Source organism: Lichenostomus cassidix, chromosome 1Aa (assembly GCF_008360975.1).
Source record: "Lichenostomus cassidix isolate B80296 chromosome 1Aa, HeHo_3.0, whole genome shotgun sequence".
NCBI lineage: Eukaryota > Metazoa > Chordata > Aves > Passeriformes > Meliphagidae > Lichenostomus > Lichenostomus cassidix.
The window spans coordinates 46,000,900-46,016,750 of NC_139480.1; the positions used below are offsets into that span (position 1 = coordinate 46,000,900).

General features: G+C 47.5%; 6 protein-coding genes and 1 long non-coding RNA gene across 8 annotated transcripts; 4 read left to right on the plus strand and 3 right to left on the minus strand.

Annotated features, from left to right (window-relative positions):
• Positions 1-3,751: 3,751 nt before the first annotated feature.
• Positions 3,752-4,178, plus strand: LOC146443623 (histone H4). The gene has a single exon (XM_085079641.1). It carries the CDS (start codon positions 3,776-3,778, stop codon positions 4,085-4,087), a length of 312 nt encoding a protein of 103 aa, XP_084935767.1. The 5' UTR covers positions 3,752-3,775; the 3' UTR covers positions 4,088-4,178.
• Positions 4,179-4,920: 742 nt separating this feature from the next.
• On the minus strand, positions 4,921-5,417 carry LOC146443624 (histone H3). The gene has a single exon (XM_085079654.1). It carries the CDS (start codon positions 5,379-5,381, stop codon positions 4,971-4,973), a length of 411 nt encoding a protein of 136 aa, XP_084935780.1. The 5' UTR covers positions 5,382-5,417; the 3' UTR covers positions 4,921-4,970.
• Positions 5,418-6,336: 919 nt separating this feature from the next.
• On the plus strand, positions 6,337-6,815 carry LOC146443625 (histone H3). Its single transcript, XM_085079667.1, has one exon. The coding sequence runs from the start codon at positions 6,351-6,353 to the stop codon at positions 6,759-6,761; it is 411 nt and encodes a 136-aa protein (XP_084935793.1). The 5' UTR covers positions 6,337-6,350; the 3' UTR covers positions 6,762-6,815.
• Positions 6,816-7,696: 881 nt separating this feature from the next.
• On the minus strand, positions 7,697-8,136 carry LOC146443626 (histone H4). The gene has a single exon (XM_085079679.1). The coding sequence runs from the start codon at positions 8,100-8,102 to the stop codon at positions 7,791-7,793; it is 312 nt and encodes a 103-aa protein (XP_084935805.1). The 5' UTR covers positions 8,103-8,136; the 3' UTR covers positions 7,697-7,790.
• A 317-nt stretch (positions 8,137-8,453) lies between these two features.
• Positions 8,454-12,027, plus strand: LOC146443627 (uncharacterized). Of its 2 annotated transcripts, none has more exons than XR_014848816.1 (3): positions 8,454-8,963; positions 10,054-10,135; positions 11,754-12,027. It is a non-coding gene; the product is annotated as an uncharacterized LOC146443627 (long non-coding RNA). The 2 variants fall into 2 exon arrangements; XR_014848815.1 differs by having other exon boundaries at positions 8,455-8,963; positions 10,051-10,135.
• A 1,844-nt stretch (positions 12,028-13,871) lies between these two features.
• LOC146443628 (histone H2A.J) lies at positions 13,872-14,858 on the minus strand. Its single transcript, XM_085047677.1, has one exon. It carries the CDS (start codon positions 14,550-14,552, stop codon positions 14,163-14,165), a length of 390 nt encoding a protein of 129 aa, XP_084903803.1. The 5' UTR covers positions 14,553-14,858; the 3' UTR covers positions 13,872-14,162.
• On the plus strand, positions 14,847-15,340 carry LOC146443629 (histone H2B 1/2/3/4/6). Its single transcript, XM_085047687.1, has one exon. The coding sequence runs from the start codon at positions 14,883-14,885 to the stop codon at positions 15,261-15,263; it is 381 nt and encodes a 126-aa protein (XP_084903813.1). The 5' UTR covers positions 14,847-14,882; the 3' UTR covers positions 15,264-15,340.
• The last annotated feature ends 511 nt before the right edge of the window (positions 15,341-15,851 follow it).

Consider the following 15,851-nt stretch of genomic DNA (forward strand, 5'->3'; position numbering starts at 1 on the left):
TGGGCAAAGTAATGGAATTGTTCTCTCACTCATTCTTGCCATCACCCAAGCTGTGCCTTCACTCCAATGTGCCCTGACTGCCTTCCCACATCCTGGGACAGCTCAGGGCTCTTCCAACTAATGCTACCTGACCAAGAAAACTTTTTGCTCTTGTCCTTCTCATACTGCCTTGATTAACAGGAAAAGTTAATTATGAAAAAAAGCCCCAAAAACCAAACAAAACCCCCACATTATTTGTAACACAGTACCTCACTTGGAGGTTCTGAGTAACAAAACAATCCATGTAGATGAGAGTGAAGGATGAGCACTGGCAATAAAACATGAGACTGGCCATAAAATAAAAAATGTCATATTTGGAAATAAAGGCTTACTGCATAATTCAGTAAATTCAGATTGCTTACAACTCTTTTTTCTTTTCCATAACACTGAAAGGTTTGAGTTCCTGTAAACAGGATGTATGCCCTTCCCTTTGGTTTAATTTTGGTTTAACTATCTTCAGAAGTGTCTTAATACTTCAATAATATACACATTGTTATTTTATACCTACAGATGCTGGTGAGAAGTTTAGAAAAGTAACACACAAAATATGCTATGATAAAAACAAGAAAATTAAGCTACTTGGTGTGGAAAATATAAATTTCAGTAAGCATTACTCGACTTGGACAGTCATGAAAGATAGAATATTTCCTCAAATTACCCAAGCATATTGTAATGCATGAATCTATTCTTTGTACTTGTATAGTACTGTCATATCTACAAGGATTCTGTGTAATATTGTCCATAATAAAAATTCACTCTTAATAATCTGTGGGGTTTATTCCTTTGAAGCTATACTATTGCTTATGAACAAATTACATTGATACTTGTAGTTCTTCATACAAGTTGTCTTTAAGAATACTTAAGAAGTAATGGACCCTGCATAATGATAAAAACTTGATAATTTAAAGAGGTCTAATTATTTAAAGTGGTCTAATACAGAGAGGATCATGAAAATATGACTTTAAAGTAATCAAAGGTTAAATTCCATGGAAAAAATATTAACAGCTCAATAAGCACCACACAAAGAGATCTAGTGAGCTAAAAAGCATCAAGAAATGGATACTAAAAGAGCTTGTAACTTTTTGACAAAGTGCCAATCAGCACTGGGCAAGGGAGATTAACAGGGCAGTTTGCAGTTTGCTATTCTCATTAAACCACATAAATGAAATCAAAATGTTCAATTGGATCATCTACAAGACTATTAGCACCTATACAGTTGAAGTAATTGGGTGAAATGAAAACGATGCTATAGAGATGTGCAAAACATAACCTGATTAAAACCAAATATGCCCCATGAGAAAGTAAATATAATTCTTATAGCACTCCTGAAGAGACCAAAATAGGTCATCTGAGTATAGATAAATATAGGGAAAACTGCACTCACCACTGCCAAGGAAAAGGTATGTGATATCAAATACTGAGAGCAGTAGCAGGCAGGGAATAATATGCTTTATAGTAATGCAGAAGTTTTACTGAGTTCTCTGTTGTGTTCTATCTAAGCTGTAATACATAAATGTGGTGACAGCAGGGGAAAGACTGCCTGTAAATCTTTGGGTTTTTTCCTTCCAGTTAGTGTACTGATAAATACAGTGCAAAGACAGTGATTCTAATCGTGCTGGTTTTGGCTGGGTTGGAGTTAATTTTCTTCACAGTGGCTTGTATATGGTGATGTTTAGAATTTGTCTTGAGAATTTGTCTATGATAACATAGTGATGTTTCTGTTATTGCTGAGCAGGGCTCACACAGAGCCAAGGCCTTTCCTGCTTTTCATACTGCCACGTTGGCAAGAAGGCTGAGGGTGCATGGAGAAGGAGGAACAGTCACAGCAGGTGACTCCAACTGAGCAAAAGGATACTGCAGACCATGTCACACCATGCTCACTGTAGAAAGTGGGGGGAAGAAGGAGGAAGGGGGAGACTTCTGAAGTGATGGCATTTTTCTTCCCAAGTCACCATTACAGTGATGGGGCCTTGCTCTCCCAGAGATGGCTGAACACCTCTCTGCCCATGGGAAGTGGTGAATTAATTCTTTGGTTTGGTTTTCTTGCATGTGAGTGCTGCTTCTGCTTTGTCTGTTAAACAGTCCTTACCTCAACCCATGAGTTTTCTTGATTTTACCTTTCTGATTCTCTCCCCAGTCCCACTGGTGGGGGAATGAGTGAATGCCTCCATGGCTCTTGCTTGCTGGCTGGGGTTAGACCACGACAGCTGGGAGGGTTTCATCTGTCCTAATAGCATCATGAATGTTGATATACAGAGATAAATATGTCTTTCCTAGATCTGTAGAACAATTCATTTGATATCAATATATATAAACTGATATAAACACCATCTGGCTATCTACATATGAAAATACTTATCACAGTAGTGGCCAAGCATAACCTGAATTAAATAACATACATACCAAAAGTCTACAGAGAAAGGAAAAATAACCTCCAAGTCCCCATTTTCATTGTCTTCCCTGAGAAAGAGAACTTGCAAGAAAAAGTGGTGAAACAGGACAAACAAAATCCACAAAACAGTGATGGCTTATATGCAAAAGTGTGTGAAATTACCAAGCAAAACCTTTTCACATTCAAGAAGCATTATATGCTAGGGGGCATCCACTGGAAATACGGAAAAGATGGGAGGATCAAACAAAATGAGAAATACCTGACCAGTGAAAAAACCCCAAAACTGTGCACTGCACACAGGTATAATTACCACGGGAAAGGGATGGGATATAGCAACTGTATGGAATAGCATTTATTTGATGATCCTTCGAGAATGAAGTAAAAAGACCTCAAATATATATTAATGGTAAATTTAAATAATAACTCAGGCAGAAAAATAGGTTGCACATGGAAAGCGTGAAGACTTTCAGGAGTCACTGCAGCAGAATGGACTCATGCAGCCAACAGGAACCCCAGAACAAAATAACATCTCCAGATGAATTTTTGTATTCAAAAAGCAAGGCAACATGAAGAAAGAAGCAGAATAATTAATGCTTTATAATGTCCCAGTAAATAATAGGACCATGACAATGATGAAACATTTGCAACATGTTTAAAAGCACATGACATAATGCAGATTATTCATGGGTGCATTAGCAAGAGACACGAATCTGTTCCTTCATTAGCATGTCAGTCCCGTGAACACAACGAAGCCACATAATTAAGTCAGCAAGGCGGGAAATGCAAGCCTTCCTCATTGCAAAAAACAAAAAAAAAACCCAAAAAAACCCCAAAAACGTGTCGTCCTCAGAAAAACAGAGAACAAACAAACAAAAAAGCAGCACATTAGTCCGGCTTCTCAGCAGTAACGGGTGAATTTACTGCAGTAGCAAGACCATGGTGCTCACTCTCTCCCCTGCCCAGCCGGGCCCTGTGATGGGGCTCAGAGCGCTGGAGGCGCCGAAGCGCGGGAGGGACGCGGCTCTCCCGTCCCGCCGCCACGGGCGGTTTTGCTGCAGCTCCGCCGCACCGAGAGCCCCGCGGGCAGCAGCCGGGCCGAGCGCGGAGCGCATGCGCAGAGCCGCCCGGGATTCGCTAGGGGAGCCGTTTGTTCTCCCGGGGCGGGGCAAAGAGCACGAGCGGGCAGCGCGCGGGAGCGATGGGGGATCGGCCAGAGCCGCGGGGGAAGGGCGCGCGGGAGAGCCCGCCCCGCCGCAGTCCTCAACCAGGTCGGACCACACGCAATATACTCAGGCGCCGAATCTTTTTGTATTACAGTGAATTGGGCTTTGTGACATCGGCGATATGTCTGGTCGTGGCAAAGGCGGCAAGGGGCTCGGCAAGGGCGGCGCTAAGCGGCACCGCAAAGTGCTGCGCGATAACATCCAGGGCATCACCAAGCCGGCCATCCGCCGCCTGGCTCGGCGCGGCGGCGTCAAGCGCATCTCGGGGCTGATCTACGAGGAGACGCGCGGCGTGCTGAAGGTGTTCCTGGAGAACGTGATCCGCGACGCGGTCACCTACACGGAGCACGCCAAGAGGAAGACTGTGACAGCCATGGACGTGGTGTACGCCCTCAAGCGCCAGGGTCGCACTCTTTACGGCTTCGGCGGTTAAACTCGATTGATGGTAAAGCTTAAGGCTTTCAGAACACAAAGGCTCTTTTAAGAGCCACCCACAAATTTCAAAGAAAAAGAGCTAAAAAGCACTATTTGTGTGCAATATTTAAATTTCCCTCAGTGAATGTTGGGGAGGGAATAAAGGGAATTTTGTTGTCCTTTGATTCGTCCCCCCCAAACCCCTCAGCTCCTGCCACCAGTGCCCCTGCGTTGAAAAGGGTATCCTCGCTCTCGGGAGGGGGGAGTGTCGTGATATTATTCGCGGAACAATGCGAGGGCAACACAACATGTTAGCGCTTCACTGGGATCAAGGGTGGGAGGTCGCGGGCAGCCGCGACTGCGGCAGACGCTCTCGCTGCTCCGGTTTCACCGCGAGAGGCTGCAAGGGGAGGCTCGTGAAATGGCGGCACTCTCCTCTCTGCCATTCGGTGGGCGGGACAGAGCGGGAAGGCAGGGGACAAGAAACAGCGAAGAGCAACCCCTAGCGCCCTTGGGACTGCAGAGCAAAGAGACTGCGAGCCCTGGGCTTTAAAGCCTTCCCGTATTTCCCCCGGTCCTGCTTGGAACGCTGCCTGTTCTCTAGGCATCGCTCTCACCCACACGCACCACATCCCTTCCCACCCTCCCAGCGCCCGGGGCTTTAAACGCTGAATCTCACAACCATTAACACATACGGGGCGCGAGGGGAGAGCAGAACTGGACACTACAGGACGCCCGCGTTCCCCGCATCATCCCAGAATTGACCCTGCCTAGAGCACGGAAAAGCGCTTGGCACGGGCTGCCCGTGCCTGCACCGCGACACAGAGACAACAGCTCTCTCCGGTGGCTTTGTGGTGGCTCTTAAAAGAGCCTTTCGGTTTACTTGTAATAAGGTAGGAAACTTAGGCGCGCTCGCCGCGGATGCGGCGCGCCAGCTGGATGTCCTTGGGCATGATGGTGACGCGCTTGGCGTGGATGGCACACAGGTTAGTGTCCTCGAAGAGCCCCACCAGGTACGCCTCGCTGGCCTCCTGCAGCGCCATCACGGCCGAGCTCTGGAAGCGCAGGTCGGTCTTGAAGTCCTGCGCGATCTCGCGCACCAGCCGCTGGAAGGGCAGCTTGCGGATCAGCAGCTCCGTCGACTTCTGGTAGCGCCGGATCTCGCGCAGCGCCACCGTGCCGGGCCGGTAGCGGTGCGGCTTCTTCACGCCGCCCGTGGCCGGCGCGCTCTTGCGGGCAGCCTTGGTGGCCAGCTGCTTGCGGGGCGCCTTCCCGCCCGTCGACTTACGCGCTGTCTGCTTTGTGCGCGCCATACCGCCACCCTTATACCCTCCGGTTACAAGCAATCAACAGCCCTTTACTGACTACGAACAGCCTTACCGCTCCTTTTTATATAAGAGCGCTGCTCTTTGATTGGCTTGTGGAACCCGCCGAGCTCATTGGGACAGTTTGAAAGTCCCGCATTAACCCTTGCTTTGCTGAGCTCAGTTCTTAAATCATTATCCCACAACTGGCTGTTCTTTTATCTTCCCTCTCTTCCGAGCCGACATTTGCGCTTTTTAGCCACTTTCCTTTAATAATTATGTCCCTCTTCAAGACAATTCTTCCCATGAAATGCCCAAAATTATTCTGCTACCAAAAGTGGGTAAATATAAAACATTATTTTCCTAGAAATGTTGATCAGATACTGTCCATGTGATTGGTTTACTCCCTGAAATAGTCTTGTCTCTATAACTGCTTGCTTTATTTTGTTCTCCCATACTTACTTGCATTTAGGGAGAAATGGGATACATCAAACTTTATTAGGTACCCCATAAGCAAGAAGAAATTAGAAATGGCATGTTGGTTTTTTTGGTTCAGTTTGGTTCAGTGGGGTTTCTTTTTTTTATTTGTTTGGGTGGTTGGTTTGATTTGGTGTGGGGTTTTTGAAGGGTTAGGGGATTTTTCTGTTCAGGTGATATAAGTCATTACATTGCTTTAAATACAGAGCTGTAAGTACCATTCGGATTCCGAAATATCTCCGAGAAAAAGGAACATTAGAAAAAAATACACAATTAAAAAAAAACAAAAAAAAATAACATTGTAACATGGTAAGTTTTCCCTAGGAGAAATGAAACATAATTAACTCCGTTTGAAAAGGCTACAATACTTCAACTGTTGCCCAATTAAATTCCACCCTTTTTTGACCAATCACCGGCGGGAGGCGGGGTCCCGGGAGGTATAAATATGGCTCGCAGAAGCAACTTCTCGTTATTTGAGGTTGAATAGCGTGAGTGGTTGTCATGGCGCGCACAAAGCAGACAGCGCGTAAGTCGACGGGCGGGAAGGCGCCCCGCAAGCAGCTGGCCACCAAGGCTGCCCGCAAGAGCGCGCCGGCCACGGGCGGCGTGAAGAAGCCGCACCGCTACCGGCCCGGCACGGTGGCGCTGCGCGAGATCCGGCGCTACCAGAAGTCGACGGAGCTGCTGATCCGCAAGCTGCCCTTCCAGCGGCTGGTGCGCGAGATCGCGCAGGACTTCAAGACCGACCTGCGCTTCCAGAGCTCGGCCGTGATGGCGCTGCAGGAGGCCAGCGAGGCGTACCTGGTGGGGCTCTTCGAGGACACCAACCTGTGTGCCATCCACGCCAAGCGCGTCACCATCATGCCCAAGGACATCCAGCTGGCGCGCCGCATCCGCGGCGAGCGCGCCTGAGTCTCCTACTCTTCTACAAGTAAACCGAAAGGCTCTTTTAAGAGCCACCACAAAGCCACCGGAGAGAGCTGTTGTCTCTGTGTCGCGGTGCAGGCACGAGCAGCCCGTGCCAAGCGCTTTTCCGTGCTCTAGGCAGGGTCAATTCTGGGATGATGCGGGGAATGCGGGCGTCCTGTAGTGTCCAGCTCTGCTCTCCCCTCGCGCCCCGTATGTGTTAATGGTTGTGAGATTCAGCTTTTAAAGCCCCGGGCGCTGGGAGGGTGGGAAGGGATGTGGTGCGTGCGGGTGACAGCGGTGCCTAGAGAACAGGGAGCCTTCCAAGCAGGACGGGGGGAAGTACGGGAAGGCTTTAAAGCCCAGGGCTCGCAGTCTCTTTGCTCTGCAGTCCCAAGGGCGCTAGGGGTTGCTCTTCGCTGTTTCTTGTCCCCTGCCTTCCCGCTCTGTCCCGCCCACCGAATGGCAGAGAGGAGAGTGCCGCCATTTCACGAGCCTCCCCTTGCAGCCTCTCGCGGTGAAACCGGAGCTGGGAGAGCGTCTGCCGCAGTCGCGGCTGCCCGCGACCTCCCACCCTTTACTCTCGCCTGTCCGTCCCTTGCATTGCCCTTTCGAAAGCGGGTCTGCGTGGAGCGGGTTGTGGTCCGGTACGGGGGAGAACGAGGAAAAGCAGGATGGGGGAATAAAGGGCAGCATTTGGATAAAATTGTTTCCTTTAAAGCCAGGAGCCCCCAGTAAAGCATGTATGCGCTACCCGAGCATTGCCCCGGGAGCAAGATGAGGACACTCCCCCCTCCGGAAAGCGAGGATTCATCTTTAAACCGAGAGGGCACTGGTGGAAGCAGCTGTGGCATTTGGGGGGAAACTCGAAGGACAATAGAACCCATTTCCGTTTTTTTTCCCCCGAGACACGCTTAGAAAACGACACTATTGCACACAAGTAGCGATTTTTAGCTCTTTTTCTTTGAAATTTGTGGGTGGCTCTTAAAAGAGCCTTTGTGTTCTGAAAATGATACGCTATACCACCAAACGAGTTTAACCGCCGAAGCCGTAAAGAGTGCGACCCTGGCGCTTGAGGGCGTACACCACGTCCATGGCTGTCACAGTCTTCCTCTTGGCGTGCTCCGTGTAGGTGACCGCGTCGCGGATCACGTTCTCCAGGAACACCTTCAGCACGCCGCGCGTCTCCTCGTAGATCAGCCCCGAGATGCGCTTGACGCCGCCGCGCCGAGCCAGGCGGCGGATGGCCGGCTTGGTGATGCCCTGGATGTTATCGCGCAGCACTTTGCGGTGCCGCTTAGCGCCGCCCTTGCCGAGCCCCTTGCCGCCTTTGCCACGACCAGACATAGCTGGGACGTCACAAAATCCAGACGAGAGTGAAAGAAAATGCTTCGGCGCCTGTGTATATTGCGTGTGGTCCGACCTGGTTGAGAACTGCAGAGGGAGGCGTGGTCTCGGCTCCAGTCTCCGCCCCGCTGCTCCCCTTGCCTGGCGCAGCACGGGCTACTCGCGAGACGCGGCCGTGGCGCTTTCCCGTCTGTGTCCCACGGAAGCGCGTGGCCGCTCCGCCCTTTCCGAGAGGGCTCTGGCCTCGTTCCGCACGTCTGGCAGTCAGGGAATCATAGAATATTCTGAGGGGAGGCAAGGAACCCACAAGGATCAGCAATCCTGACTCTAAAGTGGTTGGCTCATACAGGGATTTAATGTACAATCTTAGCCTTTTTAGCCCCATTTTCTAGCCAACTGAGTTCATGTCATTGTCAGGCCGCACTGTGCTGTCCCTGCCCGCTGTCAGCCCTCACGTTCCTTTGTTGCTTTCCTGTCCCACCCCGTAGCCCTGTGCGCTGGTAACAGTTCCGCGGCGGCTCTGGGTCTCCGCCGGTACGAAGAACAGGATCTGCGTCCCCCGGCCCGCGTTTCGGGCTGCGGCGCCCGTTTCTCGTCCCTCCCCGCGGGTCTGCGGCAAAATCCGACCAATGCGGGATCTCTCTCGGAGCTCCCGCCCCTCCCCGCCGATGTTCCACCTCCCGCTCGCGGGGAGCCGGCGGAGGAGCCTTTCCCGGGCAGCGCTTTGTTCGCTTCGGCCGTGGCGGCTTCACGTTTCCTTTGTCTAACCGGACACTCCCACAGCTGCCCCCTCCTCCGTGGGGCCCTGGGGTCTGAGCACGGAGCGTTCCGCGCTCTCATGCTGGCACGGAGCGACTGCAGGTCGGTGCGAGGGGAAGCAGAGATCGAAGCCCTTAATCGGCAGGGGAAATAGTCAGTGAGGGGCTCCAGTGGGAAATGTTTAGATCCGAGACTCCTTGGAGGCAATTCGGAGGGGCTGTTTGAGAGCGAGGAAAGGACCATCTTTTCGGCTACGTCCAGCCTGGTCTAGGGGCAGCGCTGGCCGCAGGGCTCCGGGCTCGCTGCCGGCAGCTGCCAGCCTCTCAAAGAAGTGTCCTCTGGAGTACACCAAGATGCAGCAAGCGAAAAAAAACATTACGGATAATACAAACAACTGTCTGTATGACATCTGAAAAATTAACACTAACGACACAATTTTTATTCCAATGAGGAATCCAGATTTTTGCCGTGTATTTCACATTTTCGCAAAAATCATGTTATATGTGCTGCTTACAGTATGTTGGACTGTATTTGTGAAGTGAATGAATAAATACCGAGAGAGTTATGAGGCTGTATTTCTAAATTAAATCTGTTGAGGTTTTAAATATTACTTACACAGAACAGAAGTAATATGGCTATAGTGTTAGGCAATATGTTCCTAAACATAATTTAGAGGACTGTGACAACATCTCCAGAATATTTCATGGAAAATAAATATTCCTTAAATGCAGAGGGAAATGCGATTGAGATTGTCGTGTGTTCAGTTACAGGTGTCAAAAAAGTACAAATCTTGTTCTAAGTATCACTGTGAATTCCTTTTTCTTTCAAATATAAAGAATTGCCACTCACATATACAACATGAGGCAAACTAATTTAATTTAGACTAGGTTTGCTTTTTTGACTGAACAGAATGAACTAAGACTGTTTATAGACTAACTGGAAGATTTGTCACTAGTGGACCTGCCTGGCTGGTGCCTAACATTACCATTTGGCTACACAAAGTCTGCTTTGTTTCTTTATATCTGAAGGTCTGTGTTTAGCTGTGTTTCCTGAGGCAAGTGTAAACATTCTGAATACTTCAGAAAGCCAAACTGAATTACACAAAATCTTTTAGAATGTCAAAATAATAATTTATTCATGAGTCTTCCTAAATGCAGAGTGAGGATCCTAGTATAACTTTTCCTTCCAGCAGTATAACCACTGCAAGACTTGGAAAATCCCCTTCCATTTCTGCCAGAAATGGGTAATGCAGAGGCTGAGACCAGCAGCTTAAAGTAAGTAAAACAATTGCAAACCTCTTTCCTCAATAAATGTAGTATATTAGACATAATTTAATATCATGCTTTCTAGAAGGCTGCCTTGCTGATAGGTTGCTAAAAGTGTGCACAGACACGTCTCACGGATGTTTCTGTTAGGGACATATTCAATTCTCTCATGGATCAGAGCACTTTCTTAGGCAAAAATAATTAAAGTAGAAAGAAAACTTTGCTGCTGAGTATAATCCCTAAAAAAGTTGTTCCTACTGTTAATCAGAGAAAATTTTATTTGGATCAATCAAAGTTTTGTATCCAATCCTCATGTTATAGATACTGCATTTTCCTCATGAATTTGGGCACACAGCCCTAGGGGTTAAATGAGAAAGGAAACCTTTGCAAAACTCAGCTCCATTAAAAAATAAAATAAAAATCTGTAGCTTTTCAAGTGCACATTAATTAGGACAGTTACCCTAGTTCTTCATTAAACTATAATGAGTAAATTGCATTTGTTTATTGCAATAAGGCAACATCTCACCAGGACTGCACAAGAGAGTATGTAATTAGTAAAAAAATCATTGCATCAGTGTATTATAACCGACTTCAAAGCTGCTCATAATTTTCTTGAGAGCTTAAGTGGCAATTTAAATTCATATCTGTATCTGCTACAACAGCCATAATAATTGTAATAAATAATATGCAAGCTAAAATAATGTAAGAGCTGCTTGATAGTTACATTTTTCCTAGCATTGCAAGCAATATAGATGAAAACGGGTAGAAAAGCTCTCGAATTTTTAACTATGCAGTTTTACATCTTTTGATATGTAGACTGATATTACTGAGTTATCCCCAAACATAACTGTGATCTATAACATTTGAGGGACCTGGGTTGGAGGGGTTTTTTCCATCACAAGTTCTTTAGAATGTGAAGGTTCATTGGAACTCTGTAACACAGCTAAAGCACCATGTCATGTGGATTTCCTCTTTCATACTGCTTGTTGTATATGCAAACAAGTTAAATTCATTTATTTAAACTGGCTTAGCTGCATTCCTTCATCCACTGGAATTTGAAACCAGGAGATTTTCTGGGACTCTTACCATATAATCCATCTGACCTGTAGGACTTTTACATTTCAGACCCAATCAGTGTTGATGGCAACACAGGGTTAGCAACTGCTAAAACCACTACTGGCTAAGAACAGAACTAGGGAGTATTAAGGAATGGATCTCAGCATCACAGAAGATTAAACTCCAGTTACTGAGGTGGGAAGACGAATGAGTGTAATAAGAGGTGTTTGGAATGAAATTCTGAAGCAAATAATGAATTCCTGGTCAGATGACATGAAGAATTTGGGGAGATGTGTTGGACTTGGCTCCACAGTCAGAGGACAGAGCCCTCTCTTGTGGTACCAACTCTGATCTCCACACACTGGAGTTTGTCCACACAGAAAGCCAACTCCTGCTTTGAAACCTCTACCCCTGGAATTCCAGTGCTTTGACTTGGAGACACACTCTTGTGGCCCAGAAAGCCCATCATAACCTTATTGGAAAATATACCAGTTTAAAATTTTTGTATAACTTTAGTCAAACGGGTTTGTTTGTCTTTACCCCAGGAAAACCAGTTTAAGTTTCTTTCCAGGTCATTGTTCTACCAGGTGAGGTCTGATAAACTCAGCATATCATCAGACTGGGAGGAACCCAAAAGATAAAGGGCTATCAACAGAACATCAGAGGGACATCAGTGTTTATCTACAAACATCTGCCCCAGACCACCTCCAGCAGGGGTGAAGACATCTGGTCAGGAAAGGACTGATAGGAAAATTGAAGAATGAAAAATCTAATTAAGATCAGAGGTGAGGAGATTCAGATCCGATGGGAAACTGAATACTTGGGGTTTGCTCAACTTTGGACCAATGGACCCCATACTTTTCTATGTATTTTTACTGCATAAAATATCTGAGAAATTGGGTAAAAGCCATGTATCATGGAATGATTCTCTCTGCACACCTGGGCTGTGTGTGGATGAGATGATTTCTGTGGTACATCCTGGCCAGAACAACATCCAGGCCAGATAATAAAGTAATGCCTTGACTCTCTAACATTAAAAGAGATTGTTGGGGGGTTTTGTTTTTCCCACAGTTTCGGTGACAACCTGGGCTGAATCAAAAGCAGTCTGAACAACAGGTCAAGGGAGGTGATCATCCTGTTCTGCTCAGCTCTCACGAGACCCCACTTGGAGAGCTGCATCCAGCTCTGTGGTATTATGTCCTAAGGAAAACATGAATCTCTCAGAGAAGTGCCACACAGAGGACTGTGTCAACTCTCCCACGAAGGAGGGCTGAGAGAGATATGGCTGTTCAGCCACAGGAAAAACAGGTTCTGGGTAGACCCTGTAGCAGCCTTTCAATATGGAAAGGCAGACTTCTTTTCAGGCCTGTAGGGGCAAGAGGAAGGATAATGATTTTAAACTAAAAGAGGCTACATTTAGATTGGACATAAGTGAGAAATTTTTTGCAATGAGGGTTGTGGGACACTGGACAAGGCTGTCCAGAGAAAATGTGGGTGCCTCATCCCTAGAGGATATTCAGAGTCAGGCTGGATGGGGCTTTGAGCAACCTGAAAAAGGAAAGGTGTCCCTGCCCACAGCAGGGATTTTGGATGATATTATCTTTAATGGTCCATTCCAACCCAAACCATTCTCAGACTGCAAGTTTCTGACAAACATATATGTGGAAATTTCTTCTGGAAACTAAGTATAGAAGGCTCATGCATGTTAAACCAGAATTTTAATTACCATTGCAGTTTTCAAGGAAGAGAAGTATAAAGGCCGGGAGATGTGTGGCTCTAGCAAATGATGATCAATAAGACACTATAATAAAACCACTACAACCTTAAATGTGCCTTCTTACAAACAAAACCTTTAGACACTGATACCCTCATTAAGAGATTAGTCTGGTGTTCCAGCAGCTCTCTTCTTTTTGTTTCTCTCCACAAATGATCTCTGATGTCCCCCTTTGGCCATGGCACGATGCTGCCTAAAATGCCTCTCAGCTACAGCTTGTGGGTGGCAAGGAGAGGGGCAGTGAGAGTATTGCCTTTCCCCAAGCCCAGAGCACTCCTCCTTCTCTCCAGGGGATGAAAAGAGCAGCAAAGACCAATCACCACAATGCAGTGCATCAGATGAAGTTTCTGGGAATATCCTAGCAAGAGAAATGCTCTAGACAGTTCCTTCTCAAAATTTATAATAGATAATATAGATTAAAGGTTGTGCTCTTGGGTGATATTTGTGCCAACAATATAGAAAACTCAATAATATTGCCCACTGTTAACTGATGTAAGAGGAGTAGCAATGAAAACTGAGGGCATTTAAGAGTAGAAAGTTCGAAGCATCCCTTTAAAATCGGAATGTGGAAGCCCTGCAAGGCATGCCTGAGTGGAAATGCTACACTGTAGCGTTAGAGTGCAAGTCTGACTACGCAAAGTTCTACATCAGAAAGAGCCATTTTCCCCCAAGGTATACCTAATTTTATATCTACATAAATTTAACTCGAGTCATAGAGAAACTTTGCATGTGTTAAAGAATGGAGGTCTGCAAAGGAAATTTAAAAATCCTGTCTTCGGTGTTAGATGTAGTTGCATCTAGGGTTTGGGACGGTATCCCAATTATTTATAGGCTGCACAGCTTTTGCCACTCCCACCCCTAGTTTAGCTACCCTCCCATGTTTTCACCTTGAGTATTCAGTGAAACCATGAAAGGTGAGGAGAGTGTAAGTTTTTTACTGAATGTTACAACGAAAAAAATGAATCGTTACAAATGAAATAATTTAACAAGGTGAGTTAGAAAGCAAATGTACCAGCCCTTTTCGGCAGAAACAAAGTTTTAAAATACGGAACCTCTTTTTACGGAGTATCATTGAAGACTCAGCACCAGAGCACCTTTGCCAACAAAGCAAAACAACTCTTTTCTGATTGTGTGGGTGGCTCTGAAAAGAGCCTTTGGTTTAAAATGTTACGCCGTGCAAAGTCTGACTAACTTTGCTCGCCGAATTTATTTGCTCTTGGCTTTGTGGCTCTCAGTCTTCTTGGGCAGCAGCACGGCCTGGATGTTGGGCAGCACGCCGCCCTGCGCGATCGTCACCTTGCCCAGCAGCTTGTTGAGCTCCTCGTCGTTGCGGATGGCGAGCTGCAGGTGGCGGGGGATGATGCGCGTCTTCTTGTTGTCGCGGGCCGCGTTGCCCGCCAGCTCCAGGATCTCGGCCGTCAGGTACTCCAGCACGGCCGCCATGTAGACAGGAGCTCCAGCGCCCACCCGCTCCGCGTAGTTACCTTTCCGCAGCAGGCGATGGACACGACCGACGGGGAACTGCAGCCCGGCTCGCGATGAGCGCGACTTGGCCTTAGCCCGGACTTTGCCTCCCTGTTTCCCGCGGCCGGACATGCTGGAGGTGTTCACTAAAGCACAAACACAGCCTCACTACTCTACAGAAACGAGACAATCATCCTGACGCACCCACCGCTCCCCTTTTATCCCTTCCCTGGGCGGGGTGAGCCCTCCGCCATTGGCTGCAGCCGGGCTCAGCCGAAACAACCAATGAGCAGACGGATCGTATTCTGACCAATCGGCGATAAGGACACGCCCCGCCAGCCAAGGTCCAATCGCGTTGCGCAGCGCTGAGGCCGGTAATTTGCATACGGCGCCTTTATAACTCGCGGGCGCTGCGGCCATTTTACGTGCTGAGCGTTCCCTGGGAGGAGAAGCGCTGCCAAAATGCCCGAGCCAGCCAAGTCCGCGCCCGCGCCCAAGAAGGGCTCCAAGAAGGCGGTGACCAAGACGCAGAAGAAGGGCGACAAGAAGCGCAAGAAGAGCCGCAAGGAGAGCTACTCGATCTACGTGTACAAGGTGCTGAAGCAGGTGCACCCCGACACGGGCATCTCGTCCAAGGCCATGGGCATCATGAACTCGTTCGTCAACGACATCTTCGAGCGCATCGCCGGCGAGGCGTCTCGCCTGGCGCACTACAACAAGCGCTCCACCATCACGTCGCGGGAGATCCAGACGGCCGTGCGGCTGCTGCTGCCCGGCGAGCTGGCCAAGCACGCCGTGTCCGAGGGCACCAAGGCTGTCACCAAGTACACCAGCTCCAAGTAGGGCGTCTCGGGCCGTCACTGTTAACCCAAAGGCTCTTTTAAGAGCCACCCACAGACTCTGTAAAAGAGCTTGTACACTACAGCGTTTTGGTCTTGGTTATAGAACTTTAAATTAAGAAATCGTAAACAGAATTTAATTCAAGCGTTTAATCAGTCTAGCAATGGTAATTATTAACTCCTTGAATATTTTGCAAGTTTAAGACAAATCAATTGCTCTCACTACTAATAAATGTAAACGTTCAAATAGTTGTCCAATAAATGGAAACAGTATTAAGCCTTTTTTACAGTAAAGATGCGAGGCAATAATTTGTTACATCCTAATTAGGAGTGTCACATAGTTCAATTAGCATGCATGCTTCAAGAAAATAAAAAATTCAAATAAATAAAGAGTGAGGGGAAAATAACCGATTCTTACCACTTTTTGTATATATGTCCCGGAATAGTCTTTAGCTTAAACATTTTACCTTGTCCATGAGAAGACAAGGACTAAAACACTGGGGGAAGCAAGAACACCTGAGATGGGGTAGACACTTGGGGAGGATGAGATATCCCGGAACGCGGGGAGCGCGGGTAGGCTCGGAGCCATCGC